At 40.2% G+C, this 19974-nt stretch overlaps 1 protein-coding gene across 1 annotated transcript in view; it reads left to right on the top strand.

Moving 5' to 3' along the window:
- The window catches only part of Dock4 (dedicator of cytokinesis 4), a 437995-nt gene that overhangs the window by 406738 nt on the left and 11283 nt on the right, over nt 1-19974 (top strand). Inside the window, exons 39-48 of the mRNA XM_026408408.2 lie at nt 2593-2734; nt 4466-4632; nt 7547-7633; nt 11024-11200; nt 11909-11992; nt 15342-15461; nt 15826-15947; nt 16283-16403; nt 17585-17666; nt 17798-17907. Of these exons, the coding sequence (XP_026264193.1) occupies nt 2593-2734; nt 4466-4632; nt 7547-7633; nt 11024-11200; nt 11909-11992; nt 15342-15461; nt 15826-15947; nt 16283-16403; nt 17585-17666; nt 17798-17907 (1212 nt within the window). The remainder of the gene's footprint in view (nt 1-2592; nt 2735-4465; nt 4633-7546; nt 7634-11023; nt 11201-11908; nt 11993-15341; nt 15462-15825; nt 15948-16282; nt 16404-17584; nt 17667-17797; nt 17908-19974) is intronic.

The following is a 19974-nucleotide window of genomic DNA, read 5'->3' as shown; positions in this document are numbered from 1 at the left end:
TAAATCAATCTCTATATCATCAGTCTTCTGAAAACAGCTTTTCTGGACATAATTGGGATTTCCTTCAAAATGAAAGAGAAGGGTTACCCTCTATTGGTTTCTAAAGGGCACTGCAGGGCCTCACTTTGTGTGTGTGTGTGTGTGTGTATGTGTGTATGAGAGAGAAAGAGAGAGAGCTCAGATTCTAATCTTTTTTTTCTATTTAAAAATAAACATCAGCTTTAAATTTTTTCTTTCATTATTTAATCAATTTCAAGATAATTTTTTAAAATTCCATAAATACCTTTATACAATTTTATGATCTAAGTAGGTTTTCTTCTCCTCATGCAAAGTTCGTTCTTGACCAACATGACCCAGCAGATCTGCTTGTAGGTATTTACTAAGGAAAACTGAAAACACAAAGATCTGTACCTGGGTGTTTATGGCAGTATTATTCATAATAGCAAAAAAGTAGAATCAGCTCAAATGTCTCTTAATTGATAAATGGTAAAGTAAACCAGCAACAAATAGCAATGAATTGTAAGGGCTGGGGACATAGCTCAGTTGGTAGTACCTCGCATGCACAAAGCCCTGGGTTCAATCCCCAGCACCACCACCAAAAAAAAAAAAAAAAAAAAAAAAGGAATGAAGTACAATTCCATGCCATGATGATGGAGAAGTTTGAAAATATTCTGTGAAATGAAAGAAGCCAGTCACAAAAGGCCACATTGTGTAATTCCATAATAGATAAATCCCTAGAAACAGAAAGTAGTTTGGGGTTTCCAGGGCTGGAGGAAAGTAAGTGACTAAAAGGACATGTGTGAGATTGGGCATGGGGTTTTTTGGGGGGATGATGGAAAATATTCTGATATTAAATTATTCTGATGGTTGTGCAATTCTATGAAAAACTTAAAAAATCCACTGAATTGCATGTTTTAAAATGTTGAATTTTATAGTAGTATGTGAATTATATCTTAATAAAGCTATGACTTTTAAAAACAGAATATTATTGAAGGAAAATGCTTAATTTCTTTTTATTTCATTTCAAATATCAGAGCCAAAGTTTTTCTTTCAAAATAGCTTCCTAACACTACTGAAAGATTATGCACTTAGAGTAACTGCTCTGATTTTACAAAGTGTTATTATATATAAGCATTGTTTTTAAACTATTTAAGTTTGGAAGTATTCAGATGTTTATTTTGGCACTCCTTTAGGAAGGGGTTGTGTTATCTCCTACTTTATCAAGAAAATGTATTATCTTTTAGTAAAATTGTTAAAATACAGCATCTGAAGGTACAACTTTCATTTGCATCAAAAGGTATAATTTGTATCTAGAAAGTTTTAAATTTAGGATCATTTAGGGTCCTAATTTCTAGATGGTTTGCCTTAACTTGTGTTTTTTCAAAGGATCACTATTAATTTAGAGATTTGTAGGAAACTGAGGTAGGTTCTCAGAACCTGTGCCACAGCTCTCTACAGCAAGTTTCTGACTCTCTCACTGTGACCTGGAAGTCTTCTTTGGGCATTTTATATAATAATAGGAACTTCAGGGAGCTGAAAAGCACTAAAAACCTGGGACCTTAGCTCCCAGGCTCAAACTGCTCTTTTCTTCTTTAGGATCTGGGCTCTCACTGGTAGCTCCTGGGAGGTTTTCCTGAGCATATCAGACCATGTTTGGAGTTTGCAGAGCTCAGTCCTTGGACTCAGACCTGAGTCTAAGTACTATGCACATGGACAAAGTGCTTAAAGCCTTTGAGTCTGTTCCCAGATTATAGAATGGAGTAGGGGTGGGTGACTACCTCTCAAGCTTGTACAGAGTAAATAAGTGTGGTGTGCCTGGTCAATAACTATACTCAACATTTTAATTTCATGATCATGAAACAGTCAGAAAGGGTTCCCTCGTATCTAACCAGCCCATTAAGATACCTTTCAAAAACCTGCCTATCTTCCCACCTCTCTGGCTGACCTCAAGAATAACCTTCAATATCCCCACCCAAATGAGACAGAGTTCTGACCCACAGAAGACATATTATATATTTTTTAAAAATCCATCAGAAATATGTTTAACATTTAGCAGGATCCTGAAACTCCAAAATCCTAGTTTCAGGCAGTTAAGACGATTCCTGGCTACAGGCATCTGAGCTGAGCTGGTTATGACAGGGAAGTTTCTTTGCCAGCCCTTTTGAAAGCTGGAATACAGATGGGCTCAATTTTCCTTCCTCCGGAAGGCTGTGTTCAGTGGAAGTGTTAAGGCTGACCTTAGAAGCCTTTTAAAAAGAATGCATTTTTAGTTGTTGTATTTGCTTTTTTTTCCCTCCAAATTGTGAATTTATGTGCATAAGTTTGACATCCGGTTTATAAGAATCATCACATGTGTACATTAGCCTTTAGATGGAACACGATTGCTTCATTTTGTTCTTTGGTACTCTGAGAATCAGACACATCGTTGCACTTCCTACAAGTGAACTGGGAAGAGTGAGGTATTCTATTGGGTCCCCATAAGAGCAATAGAGAGTGAAATGCATGATCTTTGCCCTGCATTTTTAATATTATCTCTGTAATAAATGCCATCACCTATATAGTCCTAATTTTGTTTTTGGTTTCACCCCCTAGAATAAGGAGTTTGTGTGTCGAGGGCATGACTACGAGAGGCTGGAAGCCTTCCAACAGAGAATGCTGAACGAGTTCCCCCATGCCATCGCCATGCAGCACGCCAACCAGCCTGATGAGACCATCTTCCAGGCAGAAGCTCAGTGTATCCACACCTGGAAGGCTCACTCCAGTCAGGTCACACTGGCTGCTAACAGCAGAGCATTTGCACACTGGGCGTTTAGCCCCTGGGCCCTTCTCAGTAGCCACGTTCTTATTCTTCCTCATCTTCTTAATTTTAGCCCAGATCCTTCTGAACAGGAATTGTTCTATTTATTATCATAGTGTCAGATGAAAAGAAATCCCTTACGGATTCTGCTGAAGAACTTTTTCCCTTTTAATTAAAACTCCTCTGTATCTCAACCTTGCTTTTAAAGCTCTTTTTAGTGATTGCCCTTAGAATAATTTTCCTCTGACTTATCTTGTGGAAGCTACTTCAGCTCAGGATGATAGCAGTATGTTCAGGGGTGCAGATGCAAATCATTCACTCCTTATTCTGGAATGAAGGAGGGAAGAAAAAGAGATCTCTTCAGCATCTTCTGGAGACTTAGCTATGACATCTGGGACACCTTTAGTAGTTACCATGCAGTTCACACATCCATCATCTAAACACAAGCAAGTCAGCTTAAATCACACAGATGTTATAGGCAAAGGCAGTTCATCACCATACTTCTTCCTGAATTCCTCTGCCTTTGCCTGAAACTGATGGTCTTAAAGAACATATAAAACTCCAAGTGACAATTATGGATACCATCTCAAAGCAGAAGCCAAAATGCAAGAGAAGGAAGAAAGTACATGAAAAAAAATTTGCTTTATTAGAATTAGAAGAGTTAGTAAACATACAAGTAAATATGGGAGCCCTTTAATGGAGTTTTTTTAAATGTCAATTATACCTAAACATCTAAATACCTGGTTTAGGAGAATGGAAAAATACAATTATGGTCACAGCATCACACATGGAAATGTAAGTCATTGTCAGTGTTCTGGTTTCTGTATTTGGTCATGGCAACATAAGGGTTTACTTAATACTATAAACAAACAATAAGTTCTAAAGGGCCATGTACAAACTAAGATAAAAGTGCTTCACCAGGCCTGGTGGCATACACCTATAATCCCATCTACTTGGGAGGCTGAAGCAGGAGGCTCTCAAGTGAGCCAGCCTGGGAAGCTTGGTAAGACCCTGACTCAAAATTCAATTTTCTTTTTAAGGTTTACAGTTCTTTTTTAATATAATTATTTCATTTGTCTATCTATTTATTTATTTTTATGTGGTGCTAAGGATTGAACCCAATGCCTCACACATGTTAAGCAAGCACTCTGCCACTGAGCTATAGCCCCAGCCCTGAAAATGTAATTTTTTTAAAAACGAAGGCTGAGGCTATAGCTCAGTTTTAGAGCATTTGCCTATCATATACAAGTAGATTTGATCCCCACACATATTCACACACAAAAAATAGTGTCTCACATACAAGGATTAGGAGTGATCTGAGTAACTAATATCCAAACTATCCCCCCTACACACACATACACACACACACACACACACACACACACACACAAATCAGTAATAAGCTTGGTAAGACCAATTCATAGGCCATGGGAATTTAAACCTGACCCTTTGTCAGAATCACCTACCTAGAACTAGTTCAAGGCCTATAGTTTGAGATATGATTTCAAGTGTGTTTCTAACATCTTTTTGGCAATTTTATAAATGACTTCAACCTAAATGGAAACACCAGATTGTTAACAATCCTCTTCTCTCCACACAGCTCAGCTCGAGCCAGACTTCTTTTAAGTTTGCCAAGTTCAGGTTCTCTCCTTGACTCTTTAATCCTAGATTTGCAGATATATGCTGTAACCCCTATTCCAGAGAGCCAGGAGGTCCTGCAGAGAGAGGGTGTTCCGGACAACATCAAAAGTTTCTATAAAGTGAATCATATCTGGAAATTCCGCTATGATAGACCATTTCACAAAGGCACGAAAGATAAGGAGAATGAATTCAAGGTACCATGCAGTTCTTATTGCATTTTTCTCCTCATACTCTCTTCTAGACTATGAGTTCCTTGGGGCAAGATTCTTCTGGTAAATGCTCAGAATAGTGACAGAGCCATAAGGGGCTCTAGAAATCCCTTAGTATAGTGGTTCTTCAACCCTTCCACGTATCAGATTAATGGGGATTGTTTCCTACAAGAAGAATTTTGACCCCCAAGCCCAGGAATTCTGTCTTGGCTGTGGGAAGAGGTTCTGAAATCAACTTTCTTCTTAGAGTTCTAATGCCAGTGGTCCTTAGACCTGTCTTTGAAAACTCATGGTTGAACTCAGTCCTCTTGCCTATTCATGTTGAACCCATTGAGGGAACCTCAGGATATCCTCAGATACAAGAATGAAATTAGTAAAGAATATTTCAGGAACGGGGGATGTTGAGACAGAAAACAGGCGATCCTGAGACAGAGAACAGGCGGATAAACTGCTAGTACAGTGGGTGAATTCTGTGCCATCTTTGTTGTTTTTCCTCATTAGAACGGTGTGTAATTAGGATTTCTGAGAGAACCCAAAGTAAAGGCATGTGTTGTGTTGTCTGCTCAGTAGCTCCAATATGCCTTCCTAGTTCAGCTTGCTCCCAGCCAAAAAGGGTAAGAGTTCTGCAACCCCATGGGGAGAAGGGTCCAGATTGTTTGGCACATAAATTAAAATCTTCCCTTTCTTTGAAAACAGAGACACAGTGAGACCAGATAAATCCCCAGTTAGTCAGTTTTTGCACTTAATCAAAAAATTCAAGGTGAATTTATTATTGGAGTTCATTGGCTTAGCATCTTTCATTACAGATATTCTCTGTTTGAGCTAGGAAGCATTCTCCTAATACTTTTCAGTCAGAATTACCTAATGTTAGCCAGACACAGAGGTGTATACTTGTAATCCCAGCAACTTGAGAGGCTAAGGCAGGAGGATCACAAGTTCAAGGACAGCCTGATAGCAAGACCTTGCCTCAAAGTAAAATAAAAATGGCTGGAGATGTAACTTAGAGCACTTGCCTAGTGTATGCAAGGCAGTGGGATCAATCCCCAGTACCACTAAGTACATATGTACATACGTACATGCAAACCTACTTACCTGTCTACCTAATGTTGTCTCACCTGTCAGCCCTACCTAAATGTTGGTTCCCAGTCCTCCCAACAGTCACTCCAGGGATTATTCACCTTTAAGAAATCAGAAAAGAAAACTGTGATTATTTTGCAGAGTTCCATTAGAGCTGAATAAAGGACAGTTCTTTGTGCAGGAAGGTTTGGTGGGTTATGTAGCAAGCAGGGAGACCACTGGAAAACATCACTGTGATATTACTGAGAAGATCCATGATCGTTTTCTAGTCCTTTCTAGATACTTCTGTTTCTCTTTTTGCCTCTAAAATCCACTGAAGATCTAATTAGTTTATGATGTAGTTCTCTTTGCAGTTGCTTCCAGTGATAACAAGTCAGAGATGCACTGGAGCCAAACAGCTGACTTGCTCCAAGTCCCATGCTAATTACCTTTGGGCACAGCACTGGAACCCACATCTTCTAACACCCTCTCCATCACTATCTCCACTGCACCACATTTCCTCGTGGCCCTCGCTTTATATATTTATCATTGATACAGCAACCCTCTGGGGCGGGGGACAGTAAATCTGGCTCCTCATTTTTGTGCTTTCAGCCCTCAGAATTGGCTCCAAACAGCACCCCCAAGCCTGTATCTACCACAACCCACTCACCCACCCTCTCCCTCAGTTCCAGCAACACCCAGCTTCTCTCCTTCTCTGTCACGGTGCCCTTTCACAAGCCACTCGGCTCTGTGCGGGCTGCTTCCTCCTGCCTGTGCAGCTACCCCCACTCTCCTCCTGGCAAACTCCTACTCACTCTTCAAAATTCAGCTCACGTGTCACCTCCTCTGAGGGCTGCCATCCCCCTCCTCAGCATGGCATGAACACCTGCATCCCTCGCTGCAACTTGCATGTTCCTTCTCTTCCTTCCAAGATCTTATTTATCTGCTCACCTCCCTGTCACCACCCGAATGCTGTGAAATCTTGTCACAGTGACACTGCCGTGTTCCTTTCGATAATTCGCAATGGGCATAAACAAATCCTTCCTTTTTGTTGTTGTTGTTGTTGAATAAATGGCACAATTTCAGGCATTTCATATCCTCTTGGTTTAAATAAGAAAAATGAGGCATAGGTAGAAAATGGGTTGATGAAAGAGAAAATTGTCACAACAGCAGCTTGTGCCAAAGGCAGCTGTGTCCTGAGGGTGCTAGTCCTGGTCAAAGGGAGCCCTGGGCCAACTCAAAGGTCAGTCTAAATTACAATGTTTTGGGTGGACCCAGCGGAGGAGGAGGAGTTGGCAGAGGTGGCGACAGGTTCTAGGGGTGGGGTCAGTGCGGCTCTGCAGGTGAATAGTGCGCTGCTTTTCAGCAGGTCCATTGTCTCTTAAGGTTTAAAGTGTCTTCACTTTTAAAATGGAAAGATCAAGCTGCATAATCCCTAAAGCTCTTTTTTTTTCTTTAGGATACCGGTTATTGTAGTCTTGCGTTGACTAGCTCCTTCAGTTCCTTCTTTCCAGTGAAAACGACTAAACCTTGAGGGACAAAGAGTTTGAATTCACACGTTAGAGAAATAGCAAAGAATGTAACATGATGGCCTATTTTTATATTTTAAAGCTTGCTTTCTGAAGCACGAGCTCATTTATTCTACATAGAAAAAAGTTTCAGGCACCATACAATGGATTTATTAGCATAAGCTTCAGCAGCATCTTACTGTGATAAGTTTCTTGAGTGCTCAAGCGAAGACTAAAGAAAAGGTGACAAATAAGCAAAACCTGATCGCATTAGTCATAGCTCAGTGCCTAGAAAGAAGGGCAACGGGGGACTTCATTTGTTTTCTGTTTTGTAGAGCCTCTGGGTGGAGAGAACATCATTATACTTGGTGCAGAGTTTACCCGGCATCTCCCGCTGGTTTGAAGTGGAGAAGCGTGAAGTGGTAAGGACCCGAGCTTATTCTCAAGTACTTTCTCATCACAGTAGCTCACCTGGAATCATGCTGGATATTAATTGCTTCTGTTTTTGACTCCAAGTCCCTGGATTCACTCATAGTAAGTTAGTGAATATTTATGATACTGACTGCTGTTACTAAGGCTGTGATGGTGAACATTAACTTTGTCCTAGTCCATCCAGCCAGACAAATTCCTTGAAAACAGCTGTGACTGCAGCCTATAAAAAACTACTTGGACCCTTGAATGAGAAGAAGTGAAATTCAGCTCTCCTAATTGCTCTAGATAGCTAAGTAACCTTCAGTGTGTAGGTGGCAGACCAGTGTCAAGAAGGCTGCCTACCATGTCTTACTGGATCATCATATTCAAGCTATGCATTCTTATATCAGAGTAATGTATTCTTTTCCCAAGTTTCACAATTTTTAACAAGAGACTAAAAGCTTTTGCCAGAAGTTACATAATAAAATGTTGAAAACAGGACAGTCTCAAACTCAGATTTTTCTGATTCCAAAGCCAGTGGTGTTCATCTCTCCTAGCCTTGGTTTCCTTATAGGCAAAATGAAGCTAATATAAAGTCCCAGCACCATGTATGACACACATAAGTCTATACTATGGCAGTCTCCAGTAGAGGGGATGGTGTGATATTAGTAACTGAGCTGTCCTGCATGGAGTACCAGATAGAGATCAGTAGATGCCATTATAGAACCTGGTAGACACAGCACTAAGCTGATTGTCAAACACACCTTTGGTTCCACTCCCCAGAAGTGAATAACAAGGAGATAGTAGCTGGAGGCAGCCACATTGAGGATGATACCCAGCATACTGCCATCTCCACTGCTCTTCAGGCTAACAGCATCTGAAGTCAGCCACAGCCCTGACTCTCCCAGCATCCCTCCTGCTCTTAGCGTATCTGTTATGGCTGGATCTGGTCCTCTATCTGAAAGAAAGTGTGCCAACTGTGAAAGTATAATTTAACCCATACTTTATTTAGATAACAGGGCCACTCTGTCAATGAATAACAGCAGCCCCTGCCCAAATTGTCTTTCCAGAATGGCTAGTCCTACCCCAAATCGCTCAGCATTCAAACTCAGCTTATTATGTTCAATTAAGCTAAGGATTTAATGGGATTTTCATTTTGCAGTGACAAAAAAATTAATACAGCTCCCTAAACTAATTGAACTCAATTTAGCAGATTGCATCATTGCAGTTGTATTCTTGTTTAGTGTGAATCAAGGATCCCCCAAAGCTGGTACGGCCCGGTGTCCTCCATGGAAAAGAGGAGACTGCCAAACCTAGTGGTCAGAAAGTCTTATTATTATGTTTCCTACTGAATGGCATGGACCAACCCACAGAAGGGCTCTTGGTCATCCATGCTGCGATAATGATTCAGAAAGCCCTGTTAGATCCATCAAACCCAGAGCATTAAATCCAGTGAGGTCTTACCAGTGGTCCTAGCTCTTGAAACACACACATACACAAACACACAGCATGCTGGTAATGATAAAAAGAGCTTACTAAACACAGCCTTTCAAACATCAGCTGCCTACTTTATTAGAATATGTAATCTTATGTTCTGTCAGAACAAATCAAACTCGGCTACTTGTTCCCTGAGCACAGCCCACTCTTAGGAGCCTTTGTGTTGTTCTCTTGTTCCTGCTGCCTGGAATGTTCCACCATCTATTAAAGTTACTGACTTGCTGGTTTAATTCCTATTATATAAGGCCATCAGGAACACAGATATGTTGAAGTAGGTCTGCAATAAATATATGCCAAAATGAATTGAGATTCCTTGTCTGCAATGCCCAAATCTGAGAACCAAAGATGTTTACATTGGTTTGACTTAAAAGTCATTTGCTTATATATCTAAGCTCTTCAATGTAAGGCCATTTATTAACTTACTAAGTGAATGCTTATAAGCTTCACTGCAGAAATATTTATTCAGTTGATTAAAGGAAACTGCCCAGAACCTGATGGGGATTATTGAATTATATACCCTATATTACCTTTCTAAAATCTGAAAGTTCAAGGAGCTGGGGCTATAACTTAATGGTAGAGCATTTGCCTAATGTGCAAGACCCTGGGTTTGATCTCTTGCACTGCTGAAAAGAAAAGAGAAAATCTGAAAAACTATAAATTCAGAAACGTGGCATTAAAGGTTTCATATGAAGTTATAGATCTTTATTTTTTAAATCATACATCCAGATAGCTTATAAGATTTTGTGAAAACACTAATGCCTTTAAATCTGTAGTTCATTTGAAGAGCACTTTGTCATTTGATTCGACTTGGCTCTCTCGACAAATGAATGCTGAGTGTAGATGATCATCTCATTTTCTTAACTCCCAACTGTATGCCGTCTTGTGCTGTGCATACGAAGTCCAGTCTGTCTGGGCTTGTGTCCCCTCTTCTCAGCTATTGTGGTTTAGATATGAGGTATCCCCCGAAAGCTGTGTGAGGGAATGCAAGAATGCTCAGAGGTGAAATGATGAGGTTGTGACAGCCTCAACCTAATCTGTGGATCAGTCCACTGCTAGGGATTAACTGGGCAGCAACTATAGGCAGGCAGGGTGTGGCTGGAAGAAGTAGGTCATTCGGGGTATGCATTTGGGTGTATATTTTGTTCCTCTTGAGAAGAGCTCACTCTTCTCCTGGCTCTCATGTCCTGAGCTGCTTTCCTTGGCCACACCCTTCTACCCTGAAGTTCTGCCTCACCTTGGGCCCAGAGCTATGGAGTCTGCTGATCATGGACTGAACCTTTGAAACCGTGAGCTAAAACAAACTTGCTCCTCTGAGTTGTTCTTGTTGGGTCTTTTGGTCACAGCAATGTTTCAGCTGACTAAAACACCAGCTGAGCTGAAAGCTCCTTTGACACCAGAGGATCTACAAATGATCTTTATTGTCTCCCATGGTGCTTTGTATCAAATAAGCATCTAGAAAGATAATAGTAATATTTGGGGTCTCTCAATATTTAGTCCTTCAGAAGAAAAGAGAACCATGGGATGCTTGGATTTTAAGGAGTGAATTCATTGTTACAGTACTAATTAGAATGAATGAATGATGATTATCCAAACCACATTCTAATCAATGAATATAATTACCTGCCCTTTTCAGACCTTACTGATGAACAGTTAACTTGACTTTCACGTCCTTTTCTATTTTACTGCATGGCTCCTGGTAGAAGTATTGGTAATTCAGAACATAGATCATCTACTTTTTTCTTCCTCCTCCTTCTTCTTTCTCTTCTTTTTCTTTCTTTTTCTTTCCTTTCTCCTCCTTACTTCTTGAGTGTTTCAAAAGTCAATATTATATATATATATATATATATATATATATATATATATATATATATATTTTTTTTTTTTCATGCTCATTTGCTTATCAGGTTGAAATGAGTCCTCTGGAAAATGCAATTGAAGTTTTGGAAAATAAGAACCAGCAGCTGAAGACACTGATTAGTCAATGTCAAACAAGACAGATGCAAAATATTAACCCCCTGACCATGTGCCTGAATGGAGTCATAGATGCTGCAGTTAACGGTGGGGTTTCAAGGTACCAAGAGGTGAGAATTAGGGATTGTTGTTTGAGAGAAAGTTTTCAGTTTTGATTTCTTAGGGTGTCATGAATCTTTTCAAAATATGTGTTCATATCACCATACATACAAATGGCTACAATTGACACATATATAGTCCTTTGTGAAATAGCATAAATGTATAGCCATTTGTGATGTCCACTTACTCCATTTCCCCAACATGTAATGTTTTGAGGATGTGTTTATATGAATAAAAGTAGTAAAGATATCAGGATTGCTTAATGAATGTTTGTCTAAAATAATTTGTATGAGCAAAGAGGTTCCTGGGTGTAGAAAAGTCTGATCTTGTTTAGACAATCCTTTAAATGGACTTTTCCTCTGCCCTTTTAGTTTTAAACAGAAGTACGTAGTCACCTGAAGGATGAGGCCACCATCTTGGTCATCCTGAATCATGCAACAATTTATTTTAGGCTAGAATGCCCTATATCTTATTGACATGGGTTTGCTTTTTGTTTATTTTACCAAAGGTACTTACTGTACAATCTCTGATCTTCTTTTAACAATCTTTTCCTTATGTTCCCTTCTGACCAGCCACCCACACTAGGAATCATTCCATCTGTCCCCAAGTGGTTTATAATCATGTCATTTCTCTTAAGATGCCAGGTCTTTAAAAACAACAACTGTGTCTTTTACTTCCTTGGTAACTGTCCTGAAGTAGACTGTCCCTTCTCCTCCTAGGCATTCTTTGTCAAAGAATATATTTTAAGTCATCCTGAAGATGGGGAGAAAATTGCACGATTAAGAGAGCTGATGCTTGAGCAGGTAAGTGAGACAGAAGCCAATCACCTTCTCTCCATCTTGCCTGGTACGTGCTTACTTACCAGAGGCCCGCCTACATTGTTCTCTGAATCAGTGGTCTACTAAAGTGGTGATCGGGAGTTAACAGGCACACCTGTACTGCATCCCAACTAACTAATTTCTACTCTTTCTTCCCACTTGAATTCAAAAACAAATTTAACAATGAATGAACTATGGCAGCCCATAATAGCAAGCACTTCATATAGTCTCTTTGAATGTTCTTTCCCCAAAAGACTTTCTGTAGGCTTATTGCTGACTTCTCACTCAAAAATTTGTGCGTAAATAAGTTCAGGCTACCTGAAAGTAAATGAATGAGTGCATGAATGAATGAGATTATTATGCAAATGTTATAATTAGGAAGTGGACAATCAATAGAATTTTCTTTATAACAAATATTGTGCTTTACAGACTATGCCTATAGATGATATAGAATGTTCAAAATTAAATAGAACTCTCCCCGCCCCCCCCCCTTTTTTTTTTTTTTTGGTACCAGGGATTGAACTCAGGGGCACTCAACCACTGAAAACAAACAAACAAAAAAAAACTTTAACAATGAATGAACTGTGACAGCCACATCCTCAGCCCTATTTTTGTATTTTATTTAGAGACAGGGTCTCTCTGAGTTGCTTAACACCTTACAGTTACTGAGGCTGGCTTTGAACTCCAGATTCTCCCAAGCATCTGGGATTATAGGGATGCACCACCACACCCAGCTAGAACTCATCATTTTCTACTCCAAAAAAAACATTGTTTATATTTACTTATTTGGTACCATCAGTTAAAAGAACTGGAGTGACTAATCTGTTGACTGCTGTGTACTTCCAAGATTAAGCTCTTCCAGGATTATAGCTTTTGGCCTAAAAATGGTTTGAATACCTCAGAGGTAGGAGAGACATGATTAGAAATCTAAGTGAAATGGGAAATAAAGGCATTTTATTCCCAGGAAAAGTGGAGCATGTATGATAAAATGGGGAAAAGCATCTCTCCCCACTTGATAACACCAAAGTGATAAACAAAGCGTGTTCTTTTAGATTAGAAAGTGATGAAGTTGTATCTGATTTTAGTCCATATTTTATGCTCACTGGGCTCAGTCCACAAAACTTACCATGGATGAAGATACTTGTACAGCTTCTGGAAAAGAAAGAGGAATTACTTGTCATTGATCTGCAGTGAAATAGAGAATAAATCAAGTTCTCAGTGTGACCCCGGGTGGGATGTAGCTATTAGAATTAAACAGGTTAGGTCATCTAATTCCTAGGAGTATGGGATGGCTTTAACCTTGGTTGATTTTTTTTTTAATCTACATTTTACCTGAGCATGATCTCATGTGAATGCTTTGCTTCAGGCTGTGTCTGCTGTATTCAGCCTGACTAAATTTGTTTCCCCAGAGTTAAAGTAGTAGCTCAGGGCCAAGAAGCTTCCCAGGAAAAATAACCAGGGAGCATTTATTTACACCACATCATGCCTAATTATGTACCAGGACCTTTGGGGAAGACTGTAGCCTAGGAAACAAGATCTCTTGTATGGATAAGAGGTACAAATGACTTGTCATGTGATCCCCTGTTTATGGGACCATTGATTAGGGGCCTGAGCTAGAGAATGTGCCATCCTTCCCAGGTAGCTCAGATAAGCTATCTGTTGCCATATAGAGGCACTGCCCTGTGCTCCTTCCTGGAGCATGGCCCTTGACAGACACATCCAGCTGTCAGGTCCTTTGAGGATTACCTCAGCTTCAGAGAGCCACCTGGCCCACAGCACTATCTTCCAAATGGTGCACCTCCAAGATTAAGGGGAAAATATAAGCCTGGCCAATTGGGGCAACATGGGAGGACACAGTAAAGCTCCACAGGGCTTAGGCAGTAGCTGGCCAGCTTGCCATGCAGCCTAATTTCTTTTTTCGACAAGTTCTGCTTCTGATCCACCAACAGATTCTCCCCAGCGAACATCCTAATATCCAAGCCAGAGTCTACTTCCTGAATGACCCAACTTGCAATGTTGTCTGACGAAAAGGGAGGTGGCTCAACAGCTAGCATTTAAAATGGAGAAGACTGGCAGCTCCTCTAACTAGACTAATCTCCTTCATCCTTCCCATCCCCTCAGGACAGAGGTCAACTGCACCTTTATCCCACTCTAGCTCTTTCTTTCAAAGGTGTCCTTCATATTTATTTCAAGGTGTTTTTCCCCTTTTACAAATGTGTTGGATAGGGTGGGCATCCAGAGTAGGCGTCGTCATTCATTGTTGCTTAGGGAAGCTGCTAGATTCTCTTATTCATTAGGGTCAGTTTTGTTTGGCTCTGAACTTCCAACCTAAAATCTTCAGGAGCTGGAAAGATACAAAACCTTGTGGTATAGTATCATTTGTTTTCCTCCCAGTCTCAGGAGTTGGTGGTACTGATCACTGTAGCATTTTTAAATTTCCAAGATAGCTGGTACTCAAATCAAAGGAATCATACACTATTCCCTTTTCTAGCTGAACAAAGGAGATAAACATGTTTATGTCCATTTCCTTTTGGGTCCTCACAGCAGGAAAACTTTTTAAGAACGACCTGTTCCTTTGTTGCATTGTAATTAGCAAACAAGAATAATATCTTAAAAACAAGAATCCCTGGGCTGGTAGCTCATGCCTATAATCCCAGTGGTTTGGAAGGCTGAGGTAGGAGGATCAAAGGTTCAAAGCCAGCCTCAGCAACTTAGCAAGGCTGTAAGCAGAGTCTGTCTCAAAATAAAAAAACAAAAAGGGCTGGGGATGTGGCTCAGTGGTTAAGCATCCTTGGTTCAAATTTAAAGAAGGAGAAGGAGAAGAAGCATATCAACAGTTGCAGAATTTCTGCTTGTTTTTTTCCTTCTTGATGGGGTTTGAAAATGTGGGAGGGATTTGGGGGTGGTCACAGAAGAACCTAATGGAAGAAAAGAGGATAACAGGAAAGAGAGACTGCCATCCAGAGAAGAGATTCCTGGAGGAGACCCGGTTGACCCTCCTAACAAGGGAGCAGCTCTTATCTTATGCTGGGAAGGGCAGGAAAGGGTCAAACTAACTGTTAGGAGATTTATATTTCAAGATCTAAAATACACAGAAAAAAAATTACGAAAAAACAAGTTTTTGGAATCAGACAGACCCAAGTTCAAATCCCCATTTGTCTTTGACTACGTGCAAGACTTTTCTGATCTTGTTTTCTCTCTCATAAAGTAACAATTGTTCCTCTCTTATGGGATCCAGAAGATTAGCAATAATGCATGCATACAGTGTTTGGTCCATAGCATACACTGTGAGAGATGGTCATTGATGTGGGTTTTTCCTTATGTTATTATCAAGGCCCAGATTCTGGAATTTGGTTTGGCTGTGCATGAGAAGTTTGTACCCCAAGATATGAGACCCCTTCACAAAAAGCTGGTTGATCAGTTCTTTGTGATGAAGTCAAGCTTAGGGATACAGGTATGTATGCTCAGTGTTCATAGTGGAGTAATCTGACTACTGCACTTTGCTTTTCCTTTTTCTTTTTGAAGAGACAAACAATGAAGCATCCAACAGTGACATCTTTTGGTTTTTCTGCCAAACTGCAGCACCAACCGGGGAGCCTTTAAATATTTAAAATGCATTGTCTGCTATTTGCCATGTTTATGTATCATGTAAACAACAATGTGAGGGAAGGTTTAGTAATTCTGGAATTTACCTTAATGGTTTCCTATGTAAAGATTTCATGGCATTTAGGACATGTATCTAGTACATTAAAATATCGTGACAGTTAGTTTGCCCATATCATCACTGTAATAAAATATTTCCTTTACCACATCTTTAGGAGTTCTCTGCTTGTATCCAAGCCAGTCCTGTTCATTTTCCTAATGGAAGTCCTCGGGTGTGTAGGAACTCAGCACCAGCTTCCATGAGCCCAGATGGTACCAGGGTAATTCCTAGGCGCAGGTAAGTCATATTTTGAATTACCTTACAATTTGGCATCCCCACAAGATGATCTGGAATGGTTCTCTCACTCTCTATGGCATAATTTGTCAAATGGGCTTTTTCTTAATGAAATAATTAACCCGCAAGGCAGCTGCAGACATCTGCCACTGGTAAAACAGCAACAGCATGAGAAATAAACAAACTCAAACATTTGATTATATTGAGGCAAACGGGAGACAACAAAATGGGATGTCTACTCTTCCCCCCCTTTTGGTTTTATACCTTGCCAGCATGTGATAAAGTGCAATTTGGAAACCAAGTTAACGACCATTTTTTTTTTTTTTTCCCTGAAACAGCCCATTAAGTTACCCAGCTGTCAACCGGTATTCTTCCTCCTCACTGTCCTCACAAGCTTCTGCTGAAGTAAGCAATATTACAGGGCAATCAGAAAGCTCTGATGAAGTCTTTAACATGCAGGTACTTTATTAGCTTTTTGTCTGGTCGTGTTTATTCCTTTTCTGTCTCAATCGTGAGAGTATCTGTTCATTCTGCTGTGCTCATGAACAGACCTTCAAGCAAGAACTTGACTTAAGGACAAACCTTTAAACGCTCTTATTGCTTTGTTGGTCTTTGGAGCCTGCAAAGATGTTTCCAAACTACCATCACTTTAAGAAGACATGAACAACAATGGAAAAGCCCAGGCAAGCCACCCAGGGTTAGCTTTGAGACCTACCATCCCCCCGTCCTGAATTTCTTGAAGTGTGTTGCCACACTAGCTGCCCCTCAGCATGTCCAGGTGGCTCTTTAAGAAAGACCTGGTTTCAGGGTTCATTAAAATTTTTTTTTCTACTTATATACATTATCATAAATTTTCTATAATAAAGTTTCTTTTTGGGAGGGGGACCGGGGATTGAACTTAGTGGCACTCGACCACTGAGCCACATCTCCAGCCCTATTTTGTATTTTATTTAAAGACAAGGTCTCACTGAGTTGCTTAGCGCCTCATTTTTGCTAAGGCTGGCTTTGAATTCACCATCTTCCTGCCTCAGCCTCCCAAGCCTTTACAGGCATGTACCACCACACCCAGCTATAATAAAGTTTTTATAAGAGAAAAAATATAGTTTTTAAATATTTTAGAGCCACCGTAAGTCTTGCAATGAAACATTTTATTTAGACATCACTAATATGGCATTTAGGATAGTTTAGTAGGACCGAGCTGAATTGTTCCCCCCACCTTCTTTGGAAAAGGAATACAACATGTATTTCCAAATTCATGCTTTGAATTCATTTTTTAAAAGAATGAGAAGGCAGTCCCTGTGCCTTTTAGAGACCTTCACCCAGGTACATGCCCTGGGCTGGAAGTCACTCTACTGACTCTTTGGGTGTGTGCTGCTGATAGGTATGCAGTCACAGACAGTAGCAGATATGAGTACACAGGTATTCCTTTGGTGTCAGTGAAAATCTCAGATTCTTGATTAATTCAGACAGGACTTATCAGTCTGAGTTTGTAAGATTTTTGTATATTTTTAAATGGCCTTTTGATGGTTTTTTTTTTTTTTGCTAATTTGAAAAAAAAAATGTTGATGGTTTTGTTTCTAATGTATCCATGTCATTTGAAGCCTCTAAACAGTATGTAACAGCTCCCCATGTATTTCCAGCCAAGTCCATCTACCTCAAGCCTGAGTTCTACTCACTCTGCTTCACCTAATGTGACAAGTTCTGCTCCATCGAGTGCCAGAGGTCAGTGCCAGAATGTGGGGGAGACTTAGGGTGTCCAAAGAAACCTGTGGCCTACTGCCACCGAAGCTCAGCTCTTGCCTCTAAACAGGTCCAACATGGCACCACACATGATTCTTCCCTTCTCTTCCCAGCTTCTCCTTTGCTATCTGACAAACACAAACATTCCAGAGAAAACTCTTGCCTGTCCCCAAGAGAAAGACCCTGCAGTGCCATTTATCCAACACCTGTGGAGCCATCTCAGGTATTCTTTGTGGGTGAGGAAACCAGAATATAGGGAAAAGTCTGGAATTGCTTACATACCTCTGCAGAAGCACACCATAGCTTCTAAAAGCAACCAAATGGGCATTGTCAGTCCACAGGCCAGCTGGGTGAAGAGTCCCCCTTTGTTTTATGCCCTTTGTAAGGAACTCTGTATGAGCCTTGTATTTCTGGTAGTGCTATATGGGTTGTATAGCAAGCAGTACAGCTGAAAAGGAAAATAGGAAATCCTTTTTCCTCTTTAACCAACATTTTGTTTCTTTATTAAACATTCCAAGGGGGAGTGGGTGAATGGATCGCCTGTGTGTGTGTTTGCATGTGTATGTAACAGAAATCTGGGGGAGCCTTTTAGGTTAGCAGATGACTCTCAAGAAAAAGTATACTGCTACCTGGCACTCTTCTTTTTTTTTTTTAATTTTTTATTAGAGCATAGTTATTCCTGGTAGCTAGGTTCATCCTGACAAAATCATATATGCACGGAATCTGACCCACTCCATTTCGGTCTCCAATTCTCCCCCTCTCCCCACGACCCCTGCCTCTATTTTTACTCCACTGACCCTCCCCTTGCTCTTCCATTTATCCATCCTGGGTTGGTGCTTTCCACATACACATATAGTTGAAATTCCCTGTGGTGTATTTATATATGCACATAACATGATTTTGTCAAATTCATTGCTCATTTCCTCCCTTTTTCTGCCCCTTCTTCCTCCCTCACAATCTCCTTCTTCTACTCCGCTGATCTTCCCTATATCTTTATGATATCAGATCCCCCCCCATGCTTTTTTTTTCCTTATTTTGTTCTAATTTTGACAAATGAGAGGAAAACGTCAACCCTTGGTTTTCTGAGTCTGGCTTGTTCCACTTAGCATGTTCTCTAGTTCCATCTGTTTACTGTTAAATGCCATAATTTCATTCTTCTTTATGGCTGAGTAAAACTCCATTGTGTTATATACCACATTTTCTTAATCCATTCATCTATTGACGGGCATCTCGGCTGATTCCATAATTTGGCTATTGTGAATTGTCCCTCACTCTTTCTTTTTTCTCTTACCTATGTATGAGAGCTGCAATCCATTCCATTCTGAAATCCCCAAGAGTGCAGGAGCAATCTGTTTGCCTTTGCCATTCTTCTTTAAGGCATTGAGGGCAAAGTGGCTGCATCCTCTGGCTTTCCCAGTACCCCTCACAGGGACAAGGGAATGTGGCTTGAACCCTCCTCCCCCAAACTTGGCTTCAAAGTGATTCTCTTAATCTGCAGGTTGAGGTCATGGGTTCAGCCCTTTGGGCGCTTCTAGAACATCAAAGAATGATTTCAAAGTTGAAGATTTGTATGTAGCCCTGAATTTTTATAGACTATTTGGGAGTAATTTAGAAGCGGAGAAAAATAGTTATTTCTACTCCAGCTAATTTCTCTGTTTTTCTACACCATCCTGGCAGAAGTCTGTAGCTGCATCTGGAAGTGGATGAGAGCGAGTGGGATTTGGCTTGATTGGTTTATCTTTGCTGATTGTGTGATCTTCCCGAAAGTCCCAGGATACCTCCTCTGCGCAGCACTGATGTCTTGCAGAAATTATATCTGAGTGCGTTTGGCTGAACCAGCTAACCAGTTTTATTTCCCTTTGTCACTTGATGTTGCAAGGGGATTTCACAGTGTGTTCCATCTGCTCTAGGAAAGTATGTTGGCAGCATGGGAAACTCTGAAAGCCTTCCCTGATTACTCTCCTGAGTTTTCTACTTTGGGTAAAATTCAAAGCAGTGTGTATATTGCCAATATTACAATAATAATATTGCCATAGTGCATCTAGTTAAGGACTTGGAACTTTTTTTTAATAGGTAACCATGTAAAACTGGCATTTTATAGGTTAAAAAATATAGAATATTAACCATTTCATATGTTTTTAAACTTAATTTGGATTTAAAATGTGAAGGGGTTAAAACGTCCATTCATTAGAGAATTTTTTGAGCTACAGTTTCTCCTTTAAATTTACCTTAATTTCATATTGCCAGTCTAGCATTTGTATTTATAAAGAACACTATAGCTCAACCACTA

This window comes from Urocitellus parryii, chromosome 3, assembly GCF_045843805.1.
Source record: "Urocitellus parryii isolate mUroPar1 chromosome 3, mUroPar1.hap1, whole genome shotgun sequence".
In the NCBI taxonomy this organism is placed as follows: Eukaryota; Metazoa; Chordata; class Mammalia; order Rodentia; family Sciuridae; genus Urocitellus; species Urocitellus parryii.
The sequence above is the reverse complement of the archived record's forward strand: the minus strand, read 5'-3'. Positions and strand labels throughout refer to the sequence as shown.